Here is an 18,429-nt window from a genome sequence, read left to right as displayed (position 1 = left end):
TTTTAAGAGTAGAAGAAAAAAGCAAAAGAATAGGTTAGTGAGATGACAATATGAAAAGGAGCTAACACCCTGTGTTTGTTCTGAGATATAAAGGACTATGTGCAAGAACGCAGAGATTCCTCTAGGAGCTAAGAACAACCCTCACCTAATATTCAGCAGGGAAACAAAACCACATGGAATTGAATTCTTGAGTGAACAAGGAAATGAAACTTCCCTTCAGGCTCCAAAAAGGGACTCCTTTAAGACAGTAAATTTATATTGTTTTAAGACACTGTTTGTGGTAAATTGTTGCAGTATCAATAGGAAACAAATTCAGTGTTGTAGTATCCAGTTAAGTAGATTTAAAATTAAACCATGACTGAGCGTATTTATGGAGTGATGTCAGAAACATGGCGGCATGAGGGATCTCTCCCCTGATCTCTCCTCCTGAAATTACAAGCTGAACATCTCCAATCCAACAAATAACACCCAACCTACACACAAGCACGTCTGAGAGATCTGTGCATCAGAGCACCTGAAGGTGGGCGAATTGTGCGAGAAAGGGAGGTAAAAACAGAGAGAGGTACAAAGACAAACACTGTGGGAATGAAGTTACCTGCAGAACAAAGGAGAGGAGAGAATTACACAGTGGTTTGTTAACTCTTTGAAGCCCCTAACAGTCTTGCCTGAGTGATCAGCATATTCCACGATGCGGAGCCCAGTGATCAGGTCAGACAGCAGGGCAGAGACCAAATGCAGAGGGATGTCAGCTGTGTCTTAGCAACCCCCATTGCCAGGCAGAAAGCTGAATCACAGCACCTGGCCACCTCTCCCCATCATTCCAGAGCGTGCCCTCCCTTCCACTCCCCACCCTCCCAGAGTTATCACTGAGCCCGAGGAGAATTTCAGTAACCAGAGCTGAAACACACAATGTAGCCAGTCCCAGTGACAGGGATGGAGATATAGAAGAAAGGCAGATGAAGCTTGAGGGCCAGCATTACCAGAAAGAAAACAGCCACACACACCACTGGGCTCTCCCAATCCATTCCAGACCCACCCAGTCAGGCTGATTTGGAAGGAAGCAGTAGAGAATTACGTCTGACTGTTGGGGCAGTACCAGAACTTCAGGGCCTTTTCAGAAGCTTAAACTCCCACTGCCCTTCACAGACAGCTGAAGTGTCTTTTGATAGATGAATGGATAAAAATGTGGTATATACATACAATAGAATATTACTCAGCCATAAGAAAAGATGTAATACTTCCATTCATGACACATGGATCTTGAGATTATCATGCTAAGAGAAATAAGTCAGAAAAAGTTGAGAACATTTTCACTCATATATGGGATATAAAACTAAAAGCAAAAAACAAACAACATACAAGATTCATGGACACTGACAGTAGATTAGTGGTTACTAGAGAGGTGAGAAGAGGGGCAGTAGATAGGGATAAAGGGGGTCAAATATTTGGTGACAGAAGGAAATTTAATTTTGAGTGGTGAACACACAATGCAATATACATAAGATATATTATTGAATTATAACTTGAAATCTATTTGATTTTATTTACCAATACTGCCCCAATAATTTTAATGAATATAATAATTAAAAATAAAATTAAACCATGACTTTTATTTTCCTTAATGAAAAAAAAAATTATCTTCATTTTCTATCTGGTCTACCTAGATTCTCAAGTTTAAAAGTTAAAGACTAACTCATAATACGATATTTTTCTATGAATGTTTTATCAAATGTACTTATTTAAAGCCTAGCGAATTAAAAATTCTACAGTAGGTAGTCAAACAATAAAATTATTTATTTTAAAAAACAGAAATTCTTACCCAAGTATTCTGGGTATTTTAAGCAGAATTCTTTCAAAAAGGCATTGGCTTTCAAATCAAATGTTCTAAGTTCAATTTCTGTGCCCAATCCTAAAACCTCAATTTCTACCACAGGTAATTCACAATCTCCAACAAGGTGATAAAACTGAATCAATACCTGGAGAAGAAAGAAAAAATAAACTATCATTATCTAAATAAAAATTGCTCATGTGGATGATGGTTATAGGACATATGAGGCATATATATGATATAAATGATATGTATTTAAAACCTAGGGAAGGTTTTATAAGCATGCAATCATTAAATACACACATTGCACAAATAATTATTTTTAATAACTATGTATTAAATATCATAATATATCAACTAAAGCCCTGATTCTTCATTAAAGAAATTAATCTTCAAAGAAGAGGGAGAACCACACAGTAACATCTAGATTCAGCCTAAACAGGATGAAAGCAACAGTGCTTCTAAGTAATAAGACTATGTAAATAAGCTGTGAACAGAAATAACAATTTAAATAAACCATATCAATTTTACCATGGTACATACCTCTGGCACTTCGAACCTTATTTTATACTGAATCATATTTTTTGTACACTCCAGCTTCTGAGACTTTTTTTGTTGATAACATTTAACTTTAGTTAACTGATCAGGTTCTTCCAAGGGACTACATGGTGCATCAAAAAATTCCTCGTCTGAATCTAAATACCACAGAACACTAAGTCAATAATCAAAATGATTTAAGATTTTAATAATTTTTTTCTGAAATAAATATGAACACTAAAATACTAAGAAGGGTCTATTTCAAAAATTGTGAAAATGAGAAAACAAATTTTTAAAAATATAGATTATGTCTGAACAAACAACATTCTTGATGACAAGTATTAAAAATTACAAAATACAATCTTTAGCTTAATGAATGTTACTTTTTTAAAATCAGTAGTCTATCTGAAAACTGTGGAAGAAAATTGGATAGCAAAAGACAATGCCAATGATTACCACATCAGTAACACTCAGAGGAACAAACTAATATGCTCATTCTACATGGACAGTGAAACAGGACAGTTAGTTACAATCTCTGCAACATTAAAAGCAGAAGGCAGGTCCTGAAGTTTGAATGAAGAAACTGAGATGAAGCACTACTTCATATATATATGTATATAAGCATATATAACATATTTCTAGAATTCGCTATTACAAAAAACTCCAAAACTAGTAAAACTATTAAAAGAAGGTTTAAAGGAAACTAAACCCAGCTGAAGTATATCCCTAATAACCTAAGACTGAATTTAGGGTACATGACCTCATAAACAACATCTTCTCCTTCATCTCCCCTCCCTGGTCACCACACATCAAGGAAAACATTCTCTAGAAAACTGATCAACCTGGCAATGTCTATTATTTAACATTTGGCAATTATGCAAGTCTTACAACCTGACAAAATACAGTTTATTTTTCTTTCCAAAGTGGCCAAGAAAAAGCTGCTATTTGATGTCAAAATATTTACCAGTGTTCATGTATAAATGTATTAAAGCCTGATTTTATTCCTTTAATAAAAAGGAAAATATAAAAAGTAAAGAATGGTAACAAAATTCTCCAAGTAACTAAGTAACACATTATGAACTGGATGTCTACAAAGTTTCCTGGGGTCTCTTAGCTCACAGGAAGATTAAGATCATTAAATTACTTGTGGTCCTTGTGAACATGGACCAAAATCCTACTGCAAAAGCAACTCTAACACCCAAATTACATTGTTTCAAAGGAATTTTAGCAAAATTTCTGAAAGATATACAAATATCTGCTATTGCTTGAAATTTTTTATGTGGTCTCAAAATAAATTTAAAAAAATGATTTCCATAAGATATTTATAATAAGGAAAATTTCCTAAAGTCATTTCATTTTACCATCTTCGACACATGGAATTTCCAAGAGAGGAAGCATTTTCTGTGGAATCTGTGATGCTCCCAAAGAAGTGGACTTATGAACCTGGAAGAAAAGTAATTCACTGTTACTTACCACAAAGACTTTTATTCAAAGTCCTAAAACAATTTTGACCCCCTCCAAAAAAAAAAACAAAACAAAACAAAACAAAATCAAAAAACACCACAACCCACACATGGCTCTAATTTGAATTAACTGAAAAACAAAAATCCAGTCTGAATTAGAAAAGTAAATTATAAAATGTATACTTAAAGAAGTGACTTAACAATTTCAAGGCTAAATATAAATTGTTGAACTATTTAAATTATTTCTTTAACAGGCCTTGAGTAGAAAGATCTTAGATATTTCTAAACTCAATCTTATAGAATAAGGAAGCCAACTCCAGAACATCTATGAGAAACAACCAAAAGTCTCAATATTTAAAGCCTCTAGATTTGAAGAGCTTGTAGTTTTATTTTTGATTTTTAAAAAGATGTTTCAGTAAACTTCCTTTTTTTACTGTTCTGGGAAATAAAGCACATAAAAACATATTACACAGTCTAAAAACATAATAAAAGACACCTCTGAATCTTCCACCCAGGCCAAGAAACAAAACATACCTTTACCTAGAAGAACTTCATGTGCTTTGATTGCATTCCCTACCACTGATCATGATTTTCCTTTTATTTACTTTGTTTTTAACCTCCTATAAATGATTCTCTAAATAATACATTTTACCTCTGCATCTTTCTACACTGTACAAAAGGGAAATATCTCATATATTTTTTGGTGACATTATTCCACAAAACAATCTTTATGTTTTATCTGCATTTCATTCTTGCTGCTATACTGAATTCTATTGATGAATAAACCACTATTTTTTTGTCCACTATACTGTTGATAAAAATCTGTATTGTTTACAGAGTTTTGCTTTTACTCACAGTGGCATTATAAGTGCCCTTAAAACTTCTTCCTGGTGCTGATATGCAAAACTTTCCATGGTGTATATATCAAAGAGCAGAACTACATATGTTCTCCTTACTATACTATCAAATTGTTTTCACAAGTGATTGCAACACATTATACTACGTCAGTATATTAGAGTTTGTATGGCTCCACTACCTCACTAATGCTTAATGTTTCCAGATATTTAAAATTTTGCCATTGCCACTGGCAATTTCACCCTAGTTTTAATAATAATTTCACAAATGCATAATAGTTACATGTCATCTTATAGGTTTGTGTTGTTTGTGATTGTCCCTCCTGGAATCCTGTTTATTTTGGGAAAAGATTTTTATTAAAATATAACCTACTACACAGGAGTACCTAAGAATAAAGTTCAATAAATTTTCAAAAATTAAACACATTCATGCACCCAAATCCAGATCCAAGAACAGAACATTACCGGCAACTAAGAAGCCTCCGCCATGCTCTTCACAATCATCAGGCATACCACAAAAAGGTAATGACTATGTTGCCCTAATTTTAATTTTTATGTACTAAAATTTTTTTACATCTAAATTCATAAAAGATTAGTTTTGTTTTGCATTTTCCTGATGAGTAATAAAATCAAACACTTATTCACACGTTTGTCAATTCATTTCCTATTTGGCTGCTAGCTTCCTTATATATTTTGAATAAGTCTTTTGTAAGTTATATATGTTGCAAGTATTTTTCCTAAAATATACCTCTTGTTTTTCTCATTTTTAAGTGTCTTTTGAAAGTAAGAAAATTTTAATTTTCATTAAGTGTAATTTATTTTTCTCCTTCTATGTTTGTGTTTTTTAAATCCCAAGATATCTTTACTTACTACAAGAACTCAAAGATTTTCTCTTATGTTTTATGCCAAAGAAATTTTACACCCTTGGACATTTCATTTAGGTCTATGTTCCATTTCAAGTTAAATTCCATGTATGGTATAAGGTAAGGTTCGATGCTCATTTTTTTCCATATAATTTTTTCCACATAATAATCTAGTTATTTCAGAACTTACTGTAAACACTATCCTTCCCCTACTTAGTTGGATTGGCACTTTTGTAAGAAATCAAGTATATATTAACTGCATATTATACTGTGGATTTATTTCTGGATTCTATTCTACTTTATTGACCTATATGACTATTCTTATACCATTACAGGACTTTCTTGAAAAAAACAGCTATAAAATAAAATTTCAAATCAAGTATTAGAAATCTTCAAACATTACTCTTATCCAAAATTGTTCTGGCTACGACATGCCCCTCATATTTCCATATGTACTTTATAATAAGCTTGTTAATTCCCAGGAGAAAAATCTTTGGTATTCTGATTGAGATCGTGAGAAATCTATAAAGTTTGGAGAGATTTGCTGTCTTAATAAAGTCAGTCTTCCAACTATGAATATCATTCTATTTAGGTCTCTTTTAACTTTTCCCAGAAATGTCTTGTAGTTTTAGGTACATAGGACTTGCATTTCTTTTGCTAAATTTTTAACTTCTTTAATGTTATTATTAATGGAATTTTTTCTTAATACAGTTTTTAAAAACAACTAATTATTTACATTGATAATGTATCTTGCAATGTTGCTAAACTTGCTTACTATTACTAGTGATATTTTTCTTCATTCCTTAGAACCTTCTGCATAAACAATCATGTAATCTGCAATGAAGATAGTTTTATGTTTTCATTTCCATTCTGTCTTTATTTTTCTTGACTTCTGCAGAGGCTAGAACCTTCAGTATAAATTTGAATAAAGTGGTGACGAAAGGCATTCTTACACTATTCTTGATCTTAGATAGAAAGCATTTAGTCTTTTTCAAATTAAGAATGATGTGAACTATAGGTTTTTCCTAGGTGTTCTTTTATCAGGTTGAGGTGGCTCCTTTTTATTTTCAGGGCATAAAGAGTTTTTTATCATGAATGGTTGTTGGATTTTTTCAATGGATTTTTCCTCTTCTATATACTTTTTATCCGTGAATGTGGTTAATAACACTGACTGGTGAATCACTTTTGCTGTCTTAAATGGATTTGGTTATAACATATTATATTTTTTAAATATTATACTATTTGGTAATAATTGTTAAGGATTTTTCATCTATGTTCATGAGCATATTAGTCTGTAGTTTTCTTTTCTCATAATTCCTCTGTCTGGTTACAATAAGATAATGCATGCGAAGAAACAAGCAAGTATGGCCCATGCACAAAGAAAATAGCAGCAACAGTAAAGAGAAAGCACTTAAGGTATGGATTTAACTGCAAAAAACTTTAAATTGTCTTAAATATGTTAAGAGTGGTAGAAAGAAGCATGGAGAAAGAACTAAAGGAAAACAGAATAATGAGGTCATGACAAGTAGAAAATATCAATAAGGAAATAGAAATTACAAAGAGAAATAATATAGAAATTCTAGAACTGAAAAGTACAATAACTAAAAGAAAAATCTCAATAAGAGATTTCAGCTAACAGAAGAATCAGTAAACACCAAGATAGGCCAATCAAAACTGTCAAGACAAAAGAATAAAGAAAAGTAACTACAACCTAAGGGACCTCTGGGACACCATCAAGCGAGTCAATATATGCATTATGAGAATACCAGCAGGAGAACAGAGAGAAAATGGGGCAGAAAAATATCTTAAAAAATAGCCAAAAATGGCCATAAATTTAATTAAAAATGTGAATCTAAGAAACCAACAAGTTTGCTGAAATCAAAGTAACATACACTCAAACAGATCCACAACGAAATATATTATAAACAGTTAAAAGATAGTCAAAAAGAGAAACTTGAAAACAATGAGAGAAGCAAGTCACCACATACTAGAAATTCCTGATAAATTAACAGCCAGTTTCAATAGGAAACAAGGAAAAAATGAAATTATATTTAAACTGCTGAAAGAAAAAAAATGAACCAAGAATTCTATACATGGCAAAACTGTTCTTTAAAAAAATGAGAAATTAAGACACTACCAAACAACATCTGAAAAGGTGGTGTTATCACTAGACTTGCCCAACAAGAAATGCCAGAGAATCTTTTAGGTTGATGTAAAAAACACTGGTTAGTAACTCAAAGCCATACAAAGAAATAGAGATCTCCAGTAAAGATGAACACACAGGCAAATATGTAAGAAGTAAATATCATATTCATAGTTCACATGTAGACATTTTATTTTCTACACACTTAAAAGAAAAATATGTAAATATATAAAAAACGATAACTGTTATTGAGAACCCAATATATAAAGATGCAATTTGTGACACCATCTTAATAATAAAAGGACAGAACTGTATTGGAGAAGAGTTTTTGTATGCTATTGAGGTTAAGTTGGTATCAATTCAAAACACAATATTATAAATGAATAATGTTAAATACAATTGATATACTAACCATAAAGAAAATATCTAAAAGTAAAAGTATACACAAAGAAAATTAGAAGGAAACCAAAGTAGTTCACTCCAAAATATTGACTAATCACAAAAAAAAAAGGCAGTAATAGAGAAATTGAGAGACAAAGAGTATAAGATATAAAGAATACGAAAAGCAAAAGGAAGAAGGAAGTCCTTCCTTATCAATTATTATTTTAAATGTCAATGGATTGAACCATCCAATCAAAAGGCATAAAGCTGGCTGAATGGGTAAAAAATATATATATGATCCAACTACATGCTATCTATAATAGATTCACTTTAGATCTAAATACACAAATAAACAAAAACATGAAAGGATGAAAAAAGATATTTAATGGAAATAGTAATCAAAACACAAGTGGTTATATTGATTTTAAACAAAAGATTTTACAAGAAAAATTGTAACAAAAGACAAAAAAGTTATCATATATGATACAACAGATAATTCATTAGGAAGATATAACAATTATAAACATATATACCAAATAATAGAGTCCCAAACTATCTGAAGAAAACAATGACAAAACAAAAGAAAGTTCTACAAATAGTTCAACTTTAATATCTCACTTTCAATAAAGAACAGAGCATCTAGACATAAGATCAATAAAGAGAAAAAGGACCTGAACAACACTGTATACTAAAAAGACAGAACAGACATATATAGAACCCTTCACCCAACAACAGGAGAATATACATTCTTTCCAACTACATGTAAAGCATTCTCCAGAAGAGACCATATGTTAGGCTACAAAACAAGAGTCAAAAATTTTTAAATGAGTTAAATCATATAAAGTATCTTCTCTGACCATGATACAATCAAGCTAAAAGCCAATGACAGAAGGAAAACTGTAAAAATTATAAATAAAAATTGAACAGAACATTTTTTTAAAAATGGGTCAAAGAAAAAAGTCACAAGAGAAACTACAAATATTTTGAGATGAAGAAAAATAAAAACACATCATAAGAAAACTTATGGGATACCTTGAAAGCAGTGCTCAAAGGGAAATACATTGCTATAAGAAAGCATACATTAAAATAGAAGATTTTAAATCAATAATCTCACTTTATACTTCAGGGAGCTAGAAAATAAAGATCAAACTAAACCAAAAGCTAGCAAAGATAAAGAAATATAAGGATTATAGCAACAATAAATGAAATATCAAACAGAAAAACAATGGAGAGAATTAACAAAACCAATAGCTGGTTCTTTGAAGAGATCAACAAAATGGACAAAACTTCAGCTAGACAAAAAGAAAAAGTATGAATAACTAAATCAAAATCAAATTACTACCAACATTACAGAAATAAAAGTAAATATAAAAAGTACTATGAACAATTGAAGGCCAACAAATTGGATAACCTAGATGAAATGGACAAACTCCTAGAAAGACACGATTACTCAAGCTGACTCAGGAAGAAACAAAATCTGAATAGGCTCTTAACAAGAGTGTGAATCAGAAATCAAAATTCTCCCAAGAAAGAAAAGTCAGAAGGCTTCACTAGTGAATTTTATCCACCTTTGAAAAAGAATTAAAACTTTCCTTCTCAAACTCTTCAAAAAATATAAGAGGCAAGAACACTTCTAACTCAATCACTTAGGCCTGATAACAAAGTCAGACAAATACACGACAAATAAAGAAAACTATAGACTAAAATGCCTTATGAACAGAGATGTAAAAATCCTCAACAAAATACTATCAATCAAACCCAACAGGTTATTAAGAGGGTTCAACATAAAAAATAAATCATTGCAAAACACCAGATTAATAAAATAAAAAAGTATAGATGATTGTCAATTGAGGCAGAAAAAGAATTTGACAAAGATCAACACCATTTCATGATAAAAAATGCACAAAAATGGAGATGTAGAGAACTTCCTCAACATGATGATAGGCATTTATGAAAAACTCAAAGCTAACATCATACTCAATGATTAAAGACTGAAAGCTTTCCCCCTAATACCAGAAAAAAGACAAGGATGCTCTCTTTCACTAATGCTATTTAATAATAATGTACTGAATTCTCATAAGAGAAATTACTTAAGGAAAATTAATAAAAGCATTCAAGTTGAAAAAGAAGTTAAACCATATTTATTCTCAGATGACATGATCCTATACAGAGAAAATTCAGTACAATTCACAAAAGCAACTACAAATGCCAAAAATTAAAGTCAGCAAAGCTGCAGGATATCAGGATCAACACGCAAATCTGTTGTGTTTTGATGGACCCACAATGAACAATCCAAAAAGGAAATTAAGGAAATAATTCCATTTACATTAGTATCCAAAAGAATAAACTATCTAGCAAAAATATTAAGCCAGGAGGTAAAAAAGCTTTACAATGAAAACTATAACATATTTCTGAAAAAAATCAAAGAAGATCCGAGTAAATGGAAAGACATCTTGGGTTCGTAGATTGGAAGATTTAATCTTTTTAACATGGGAACATTACACAAGTGATCTGCAGATTCCATCAAAATGTCAACTGCATTTTTTGCAGAAATGGAAAAAGCCAATCCAAAAATTCATCGGCAATTGCAGAGAGCGTGAATAACTAAAACAATCATGATAAAAGACAAAATTAAAGGACTCACATTTACCAAATCAAAACTACTACACAAAGCTACAATAATGAAAATAGTATGGTATTGGTATAAGAACAGACATTTATTGACAAATAGACATGTCTAGAAATCAATCTATATAACTATGGTGAACTGATTTTTGACAATGGTGCCAAGTCCACTCAGTGAGATGAACAGTCTCTTTAAAAAATGGGAAGGAAACAATGAGATTTCGACATGAAAAGAATGACATTTGATACATACCTTACCTCACACTGTATATAAAAATTTACTCAAAATGGACAAAGCAAATGTAAGAGCTTTAAAAAGCATGAAATCATTAAAGAAAAGAGGGATAAAGTTGCATGATCTTGATTTGGATATGAAATTCTTAGATGTGACAGCAAACAATAAACATGCATAAGCAACAAAAGAAAAATATAAATTGGACTTCAAATTTTAAAACTTATGTACATGAAAGGATATTATCAAGAAAGGGAAATAAAAACGCAGAGATTGGAAAAATGTTAAATCATATATCTGGTAAGAGTGGCTATCCAAAATACATGAAAAAACTTAAAACAACAAAAACAAACAATTCAATTAAACATAGATGAATTCATTCTTTTCTTTTCTTTTTTTTTTTTTAAGGCAAGGCAACTCTTAGTTGACCTCACAGATTGCAAGGACCTTGTCAGCTTACAATCCCTCATTTTTTTTTTACTTTTTATTTTTTACGCCTACAGCACCTGGTCTTCCTATGTGGTCTCCCATTCAAGTTCTAACCAGGCCCGACCCTGCTTAGCTTCCAAGATCAGATAGGATCAGGCTTGTTCAGGGTAGCATGGCCGCAGACTATTTTCTTTTAAAATGTAATTTTTAAAGGTCTATTTAAAATTGGTTGTTTACCCAAAATTTCTGTGGTTGTTACAAATACTCTTGGTGAAAAAAATTTTTAATTTGTACTTTTATTAATTTTGTAATAACATTACCTGAAATTGTTTGACAGGGGCAGGTACTTCAGTTGCAGGTGTGGGCTTTGGAATGCTTTCAATCAGTTCCAAAATCCCTTGCAGTTTTTTATCTGAGATTCGTAAAGAAAGCAGTGGCAACTTTCCAAAAATCTTGAATCTGTTTCAAAAGAGAGGAATCATTATAAAATAACTTTCATTCTGATTTAAGTGCATTAAGTAAAATGACAACTGTTCTTCTTAAATTATCCAAAAATAATCAAATGTGATTTGACCACAAGAAATGGCCCTCAGTCCACGGACAAATTATTTCACAATTTCCACTTAAATTTACATTTTACTTTATTGACCAGTCTCATTAGATGAACTAACTTCATTATTTTTCAGAGGCTTATTTTCTAATGTTATTATGTTTATTATCTCTCTACTATTTACCAAGGACAGCTGACAATTACTATTTACCAAGTGTTTATTACATGAATAAGAATTAAGAAAAGCACTTGATATGTATTTTCATAAATGGTTCTCACAACCTATGAGGTAGATGAGCTATTTCCATTCTGTTTCTTATAAATTCCTATATGTACATGGTTCCTATCAGGAAACTAAGCCTTAGAAAGTTCAAATAATTTGTCCAAGATATTATACATCTAAAATCATGTTTAAAAATCAAATCTGACTAAAAAGGAAAAATCACATGATCACATAAATAGATGCATATGACAAAAACCCAATACACATTCATGATAAAAAAAAAATCTGAGAGGTCGCCTTAAAAAAAAAAATCTCACAACAAAGAAAAACTTATGATCAGATAGTTTCACTGGTGAATTTTAGCAAACAATACACACACAAACACACACACACACCCTTTCTCAAACTCTTCCAAAAAACTGAAGATAAAGAAATACTTCCTAACTTATTCTAAAGTCAGCATCATTCTAATACCAAAACCAGACAAAAACACTACAAGAAAACTACAGACCAATGTTTCTTATGAACATTGATGCAAAAATCCTTAACAAAGTACCAGCAAACAAAATTCAACATCACATTAAAAGGATTATACGCGAAGACCCAGTCAGATTTATTCCCGGAAAGCCAGGATGGCTCAACATATGAAAATAGACAAATATAAACAACACATTAATATAATGAACAAAAATAAAACACATGATCATCTGACTTTAATAAAAAGCATTTGAAAAGTTCAACATGCTTCCATGATGAAAACACTCAACAAACTAACAGTAGAAGGAAACCACCTCAACATAATAAAAGTCATATATGGAAACACCACAGCTAATAATCAATGGTAAAAGACTGAAAACTTTTCCTATATCCGCAGGATAAAAGATGCCTACTTGAATCACTTCTAGTCAACGGAGTATTGAAAATTTTAGCCAGAGTAATTAGACAAGAAAAAGAAATAAAAGGCATCCAAATCAGAATGGAAAAAGTAAAACAAACTCCATTTAAATTTGGATTACGACTGTTCAAAAATGAACTGATCTTATATGTAGAAAACCCTAATAATCCACAGAAAACTGTTAGAACTAATAAATTTAGCAAAGTTGCAGGATACAAAATAACCCTGAAAAATCAATTGAGTTTTTTACACTAATAATGAACAATCCAAAATGGAAATTAAAACACAATTCTATTTACAATAGCATCAAAAAGAATAAACATAAAGAAGGAAGTAAAAGACATACACTAAAAACTACAAAATGTTGCTGCAAGAAACTAAAAGACAAACAAAAAGATATATCATGTTCATGGATTGGAAGACTTGATATTAAGATGTCATTACTCAAAGCACAGATTTAATGCAATCCATATCAAAATCTCAATGACTTATTTTATGAAAAATGAAAAAACCCACCCTAAAATTCATATGGAATCTCAAGGACCCCAAAGAGCCAAAATAATATAAAATGAGAACAAAGTTGGGTGACTTACACTTCCAGATTTCAAAACTCAGTAGAAAGGTACAATAATAAAAATAGTGTTGTAGTGTCATAAAAACAAACAACAGAGACCAAGGGAATAGAACAGAAAGCCCAGAAATAAACCTTTACATATATGGTCAAATGATTTTCAACAAGGGTACCAAGATGGTTCAATGAGGGAAAGGACACTTTTCAACAAACGGTGCTGGGAAAACTAGATATCTACGTGCAAAAGAATGAAGCTGGATCTTTACCTTATATCATATTCAAAAATTAACTCAAAATGGATGGAAGCCCTAAACGTAAGAGCAAAAAATATAAAACTTTTTGAAAAAAATATACAGAGAAAGTTCCAGGACATTGTATCTGGTAATCATTACTTGGATTCGACATAAAACATACAGACAACAAACATAAATTAGACTTCGTTAAATTTAAAACTTTTGTGCATCAAAAGACACTGTCAAGAGAGTGATAAGACAATCTACAAAATGAAAGAAAATATTTTCAAATCACATATCTGATTAAAAGTGAATATCTAGAATATACTTTAAAAACTCCCACAGGTCAAGAACAACAACAAAAACAGTTAAAAGATGGGCAAAAGACTTGAACAGACATTTCTCCAAAGAAATATATAAATGACCAATAAGTATATCACTAATTAGAGAAATGCAATTCAAAACTTCAGTTAGATACTACTTCACACCTTTTAGGATGGCTGTTATTAAAAAAAAGAAGAAGATGAAGAAAATAACACACGTTGGTAAAGAAATGGAAGAAACTGAACCCTTGTGCATTGCTGGTAGGAATATAACATGATGAAGCTGCTACGGAAAACAGCAGGGCAGTCCCTCACAAAATTAGAAACAGAATTATCACATAATCTAGCAATTCCACTTCTGGGTATATACCAAAAAAAATTTAAAGCAGGGACTTGAACAGATTTTTGTATCCAATGTTTACAGCAGCATTATCACAACGGCCGAACATTATTACGAGAACGCAAATGTCCATCAACAGATGAACAAATCAACAAAATGTGATATATACATAGAATAGAATATTTTTCGGTTTCAAAAACAAATGAAATTCTGACATATGCTACAATATAAATCAACCTTGAACATAATGCTATGTTATGATTCCACTTATATGAGGTACAGCTGACCCATGAACAACACAGAGGATTAGACACCCCGTCCTCCCTGTTGAAAATCTGCATATAATTTAACTTGGCACTCCATATCCATGAATTCCCAACCACAGATCGAAAATGTTTTTGATCCATGGTTGGTTGAATCCACAGAAGGAAAACCCAGGGATACAGATGACCAATTGTTTATTTATTGAAGAAGTTCTGCATATTTGTGGACCCAAATAGTTCAAACCCAGGTTGTTCAAGAGTCAACTGTACCTACAGGAGAAAAATTCACAGAGACATAAGATAGAATGGTGACTGTCATACACTGGGAGGAGGGAGGAAGGAGACATTAATGATTAATGGGTACAGAGTTTCGGTTTGGGAAGAAGAAAAAGTTCTGGAGATGAATAGTGGTGACGGACACACAACAATGTGAATGTACTGTTATGTATATTTTATCACACACAAAGAATAAAATATGTTTTTTCCTTAGCTACAGAATTACTGAGAAAATCTATAACCACATGAAACAGACAATACATACTTAGGCATCCTTACATCCATGAAAACCATGGCCTTAGAGAGTTCCACACTGAAGTGCAGAGGGACCAAAATATGCTGTGTAGATACATTGAGTTTTCGTGCTTCTTTCCAATTATCACCTAATTATAGAAAAAAAGTACATGTTTAACACATGTATAATTTGAAAAACACACTAAACCTAAAATTACTATTAATACTTCATAACCACACACTGTATGACAGAGTAATCTTTGCACATTTAGATAATGTTAATAATACCATATTCCCAGGTACACAAAATTGGCAGGCAAAGTCATCATTGTCCTGCTGCTGCTTGACAAGACTTTTGTTCTAACAGAAAAAAAGCTTATTAAAAAAAAACGACATATTTTTAATCAAATCTACTGTGCACCCATTGATAACTACACTAACCAGATACCTTACCTAAAAAACAACATGATTCTAAGGCAATAATGGATAAGGGTAGGGAAGAGTGCGGTTCTTCAGTATTAACTAATAAAAGCTACCATTTATTCATGATTTGCAACTGGCATTGTTCTGGGCAATGTCTAAATTTCCATTTAATTTTCACAACGATGTATAATCATTCCATTTTTAGAAAACAGACTCAAAGGAATTTATAACTTGCTTATGGTCAAAAGGCTAGTGAGTGATAAAGCTGAAATTTATATCCAGGTCTGCTAACATGTGACTCTGTGCCAATATTCACTGCAGTGTCATAAGTCTAGATGTTCAATAAGGAAATGGCTAAATAACTGACAGCATGGCTTTTGAACATTAGTCAATATAAATCATAAGTTTAATTGCCCAAAATGTTACTGGTAAATGAAAGGAAAATCAGGATATAAAACTATATAAACCATGTAAAAAATGCATTCACAAATATTCCTAACTCATAAATACCACAGAAGCACATCTCATATACTCATAGGCTCATACACAGAAAAAAACAGCAAAAAAGATATGCACTGAAATACATTATATACATTACCTCATTTGAACCTAATAATTCCATGAGTCAGATAAAATAGTCAAAGAAAACCAAGCCAGTGAAAAATTAGACTCTCAAAGATAGGTAATAAAATAGACTTTATTATAATTTTAAATTCCAATGATATTGAGATAAATGGAATATTTCTTTCATTTCTCAATTTACAGGTTAAAAAAATAAGATATTTAGAAGCCTGTGTTTTAGTATTTACCAAGAGAATCTATGACAATTACATAAAGTAACCCAATGTTTAAAAAACCTTGCTCAAAAAAGATTTAATTAAGAAGTTAATGCTTATCAAAAACATTCCAAGGAATTCCAATAATTTTCAGACAATAATTGTATATATAAAATTTTTTCACAAAGTATATCAGTATATTAAATATTAAATAGTTAATAGATTTCAAAAACTAGTGACCGAAATGTATCAAACATACCAAAATACAGTAATTTATTCCCTGAAAAAAATCATTAATTTTCTATAAACGATTTACATTTGCCACCCAGTATACTTCTGGGCTCCTTCTACATCAAGTGGAATATAACAAAAACAGAAATTAATTAGTATCCTAAAGCAAACATAGTTAAAGAAATAAAATCAAAATGATCCAGCCCTATATAAACTAACATTTTTAATAACCATTATATTGGATTCTCAATTGCTTCTCATTAATTAGCTTAGATAATTAAAATTGGACCACATACATACATACAGAGCTCTAAAACAGCCACCAAACCACCTTTGTTGAATTAACTGAATGTCCACTAACACTCTAGGGATTCAGAAGCTTTATGACACAGTGAGAAGAATGCTCAACTAGTCAGGGCTCTCTCACTATCCTTTAGTGGCTTCTGACAAATGAATTTCTGGCTCTGTTGACTTCATCTAAAAAACTATATCTGACACAAAGACTCTTACACCAAAGGGAATGGGGTAAAAAGTATACCTAAAGATGGTGATCTTCCTTAGTCTCTGAGTGGCTATTTACATCGGGGCTGTCAGAGTCCCTAGGTTGCCTCAGCCCATGAACAGGCTTCTCTGGTTATCCCATTGTGTAATATAAGTATATTAAAAATGTAAAATTTAATAAGTATATTAAAAATTTGGAAAGGTTGGAAAACATTGATTTATGTCAGGATTTCTCACTCTGGGCACTTGATATTTATACCAGATAAGTCTTTGTCGTGGGATAATGTTCCTCTACATTGCATGATGTTTAGTAGCATCCCTGACTTCCACCCACTAGATAGATACTAGCAGTGCACCTACTGTCCTGCTGTGACAACCAAAACGTTCTCCAAACATTGACAATGGCTTTCGCAAAGTAAAATCACTCTTAGTTGAGATACTGCTCCTATCTCCTATATACATCTTATTTAAAAACATAAAAGTTCTAACATATTTAGGATGAAAGTCTTTAGAGAAACTGTCTAAAAACCAAATTAATCACTTCAGCAAAATGAACGATAAATAATGCACTGTATACTTACCAACTCTGCTGTAAAGTAGCTGTATGCTTGTAAGATGAATATCAAAGGAATCATAAGCTCTATGCATTATCTCTTCAAGTTTGGTCCCACCTTGTTTCATATCTGATAATTCCGAACGACTTTTACTTGTCACCTTAAAGTTAATTTTAATAGTTTAGACTATGCAAAATATTCCAAAATGAAAAAAATAAAAGTTTTTATCTTTCAGAATGTAAAAAATTGATAGGAGAGGATAAACTCACAGGCTGACATATAAGGCTACTAGAAATGTTCTTATCCATGATAGGTATAATAAGCATGAGTATGAAGCAAATTTTTACATATTAATTGATATTTCCCAATTATTTAAATTAAAAGTGGGGAACCAAGTCAGTTCTGGAGAATAATGCATTTAAATTTTGTAAAAATCTCATAAGCCTTTTTATCAAAAACAAAAGAAAAATATAGCTTATAAAACATTTTTATGACATGACAGATATTTAGAAAACTTTATAAATAAAAAGAGTCCAAGATTAAATATTAGGATAGCAAAATTTTAGTCCCAACTCTGCCATTTATGTGACTCCAAGCAAGTTATAGTTCTATCTCCCCTTTATTGGTGTACTATACACACTACTTTTTTCATATAAACATCTGGAGATCACTCCACAGCAG

General features: G+C 31.4%; 1 protein-coding gene and 1 pseudogene across 3 annotated transcripts in view; both read right to left on the bottom strand.

Annotated features, from left to right (window-relative positions):
- The window catches only part of VPS13A (vacuolar protein sorting 13 homolog A), a 179,043-nt gene that overhangs the window by 114,814 nt on the left and 45,800 nt on the right, over positions 1 to 18,429 (bottom strand). For all 3 annotated transcript variants that reach the window (XM_039845293.1, XM_039845225.1, XM_039845143.1), the window contains exons 21-26: positions 17,776 to 17,908; positions 15,295 to 15,412; positions 11,676 to 11,814; positions 3,727 to 3,808; positions 2,372 to 2,523; positions 1,820 to 1,976 (exon numbers count right to left, since the gene is read on the bottom strand). In XM_039845293.1, the coding sequence (XP_039701227.1) occupies positions 1,820 to 1,976; positions 2,372 to 2,523; positions 3,727 to 3,808; positions 11,676 to 11,814; positions 15,295 to 15,412; positions 17,776 to 17,908 (781 nt within the window). The remainder of the gene's footprint in view (positions 1 to 1,819; positions 1,977 to 2,371; positions 2,524 to 3,726; positions 3,809 to 11,675; positions 11,815 to 15,294; positions 15,413 to 17,775; positions 17,909 to 18,429) is intronic.
- LOC120593381 (uncharacterized) lies at positions 11,421 to 11,539 on the bottom strand (annotated as a pseudogene).

The sequence above is a fragment of the Pteropus medius genome, unplaced genomic scaffold (genome assembly GCF_902729225.1).
Source record: "Pteropus medius unplaced genomic scaffold, Ma_sr-lr_union100, whole genome shotgun sequence".
Classification (NCBI taxonomy): domain Eukaryota; kingdom Metazoa; phylum Chordata; class Mammalia; order Chiroptera; family Pteropodidae; genus Pteropus; species Pteropus medius.
Note: the sequence above shows the minus strand (reverse complement) of the source record. Positions and strands in the feature narration are given on the sequence as shown.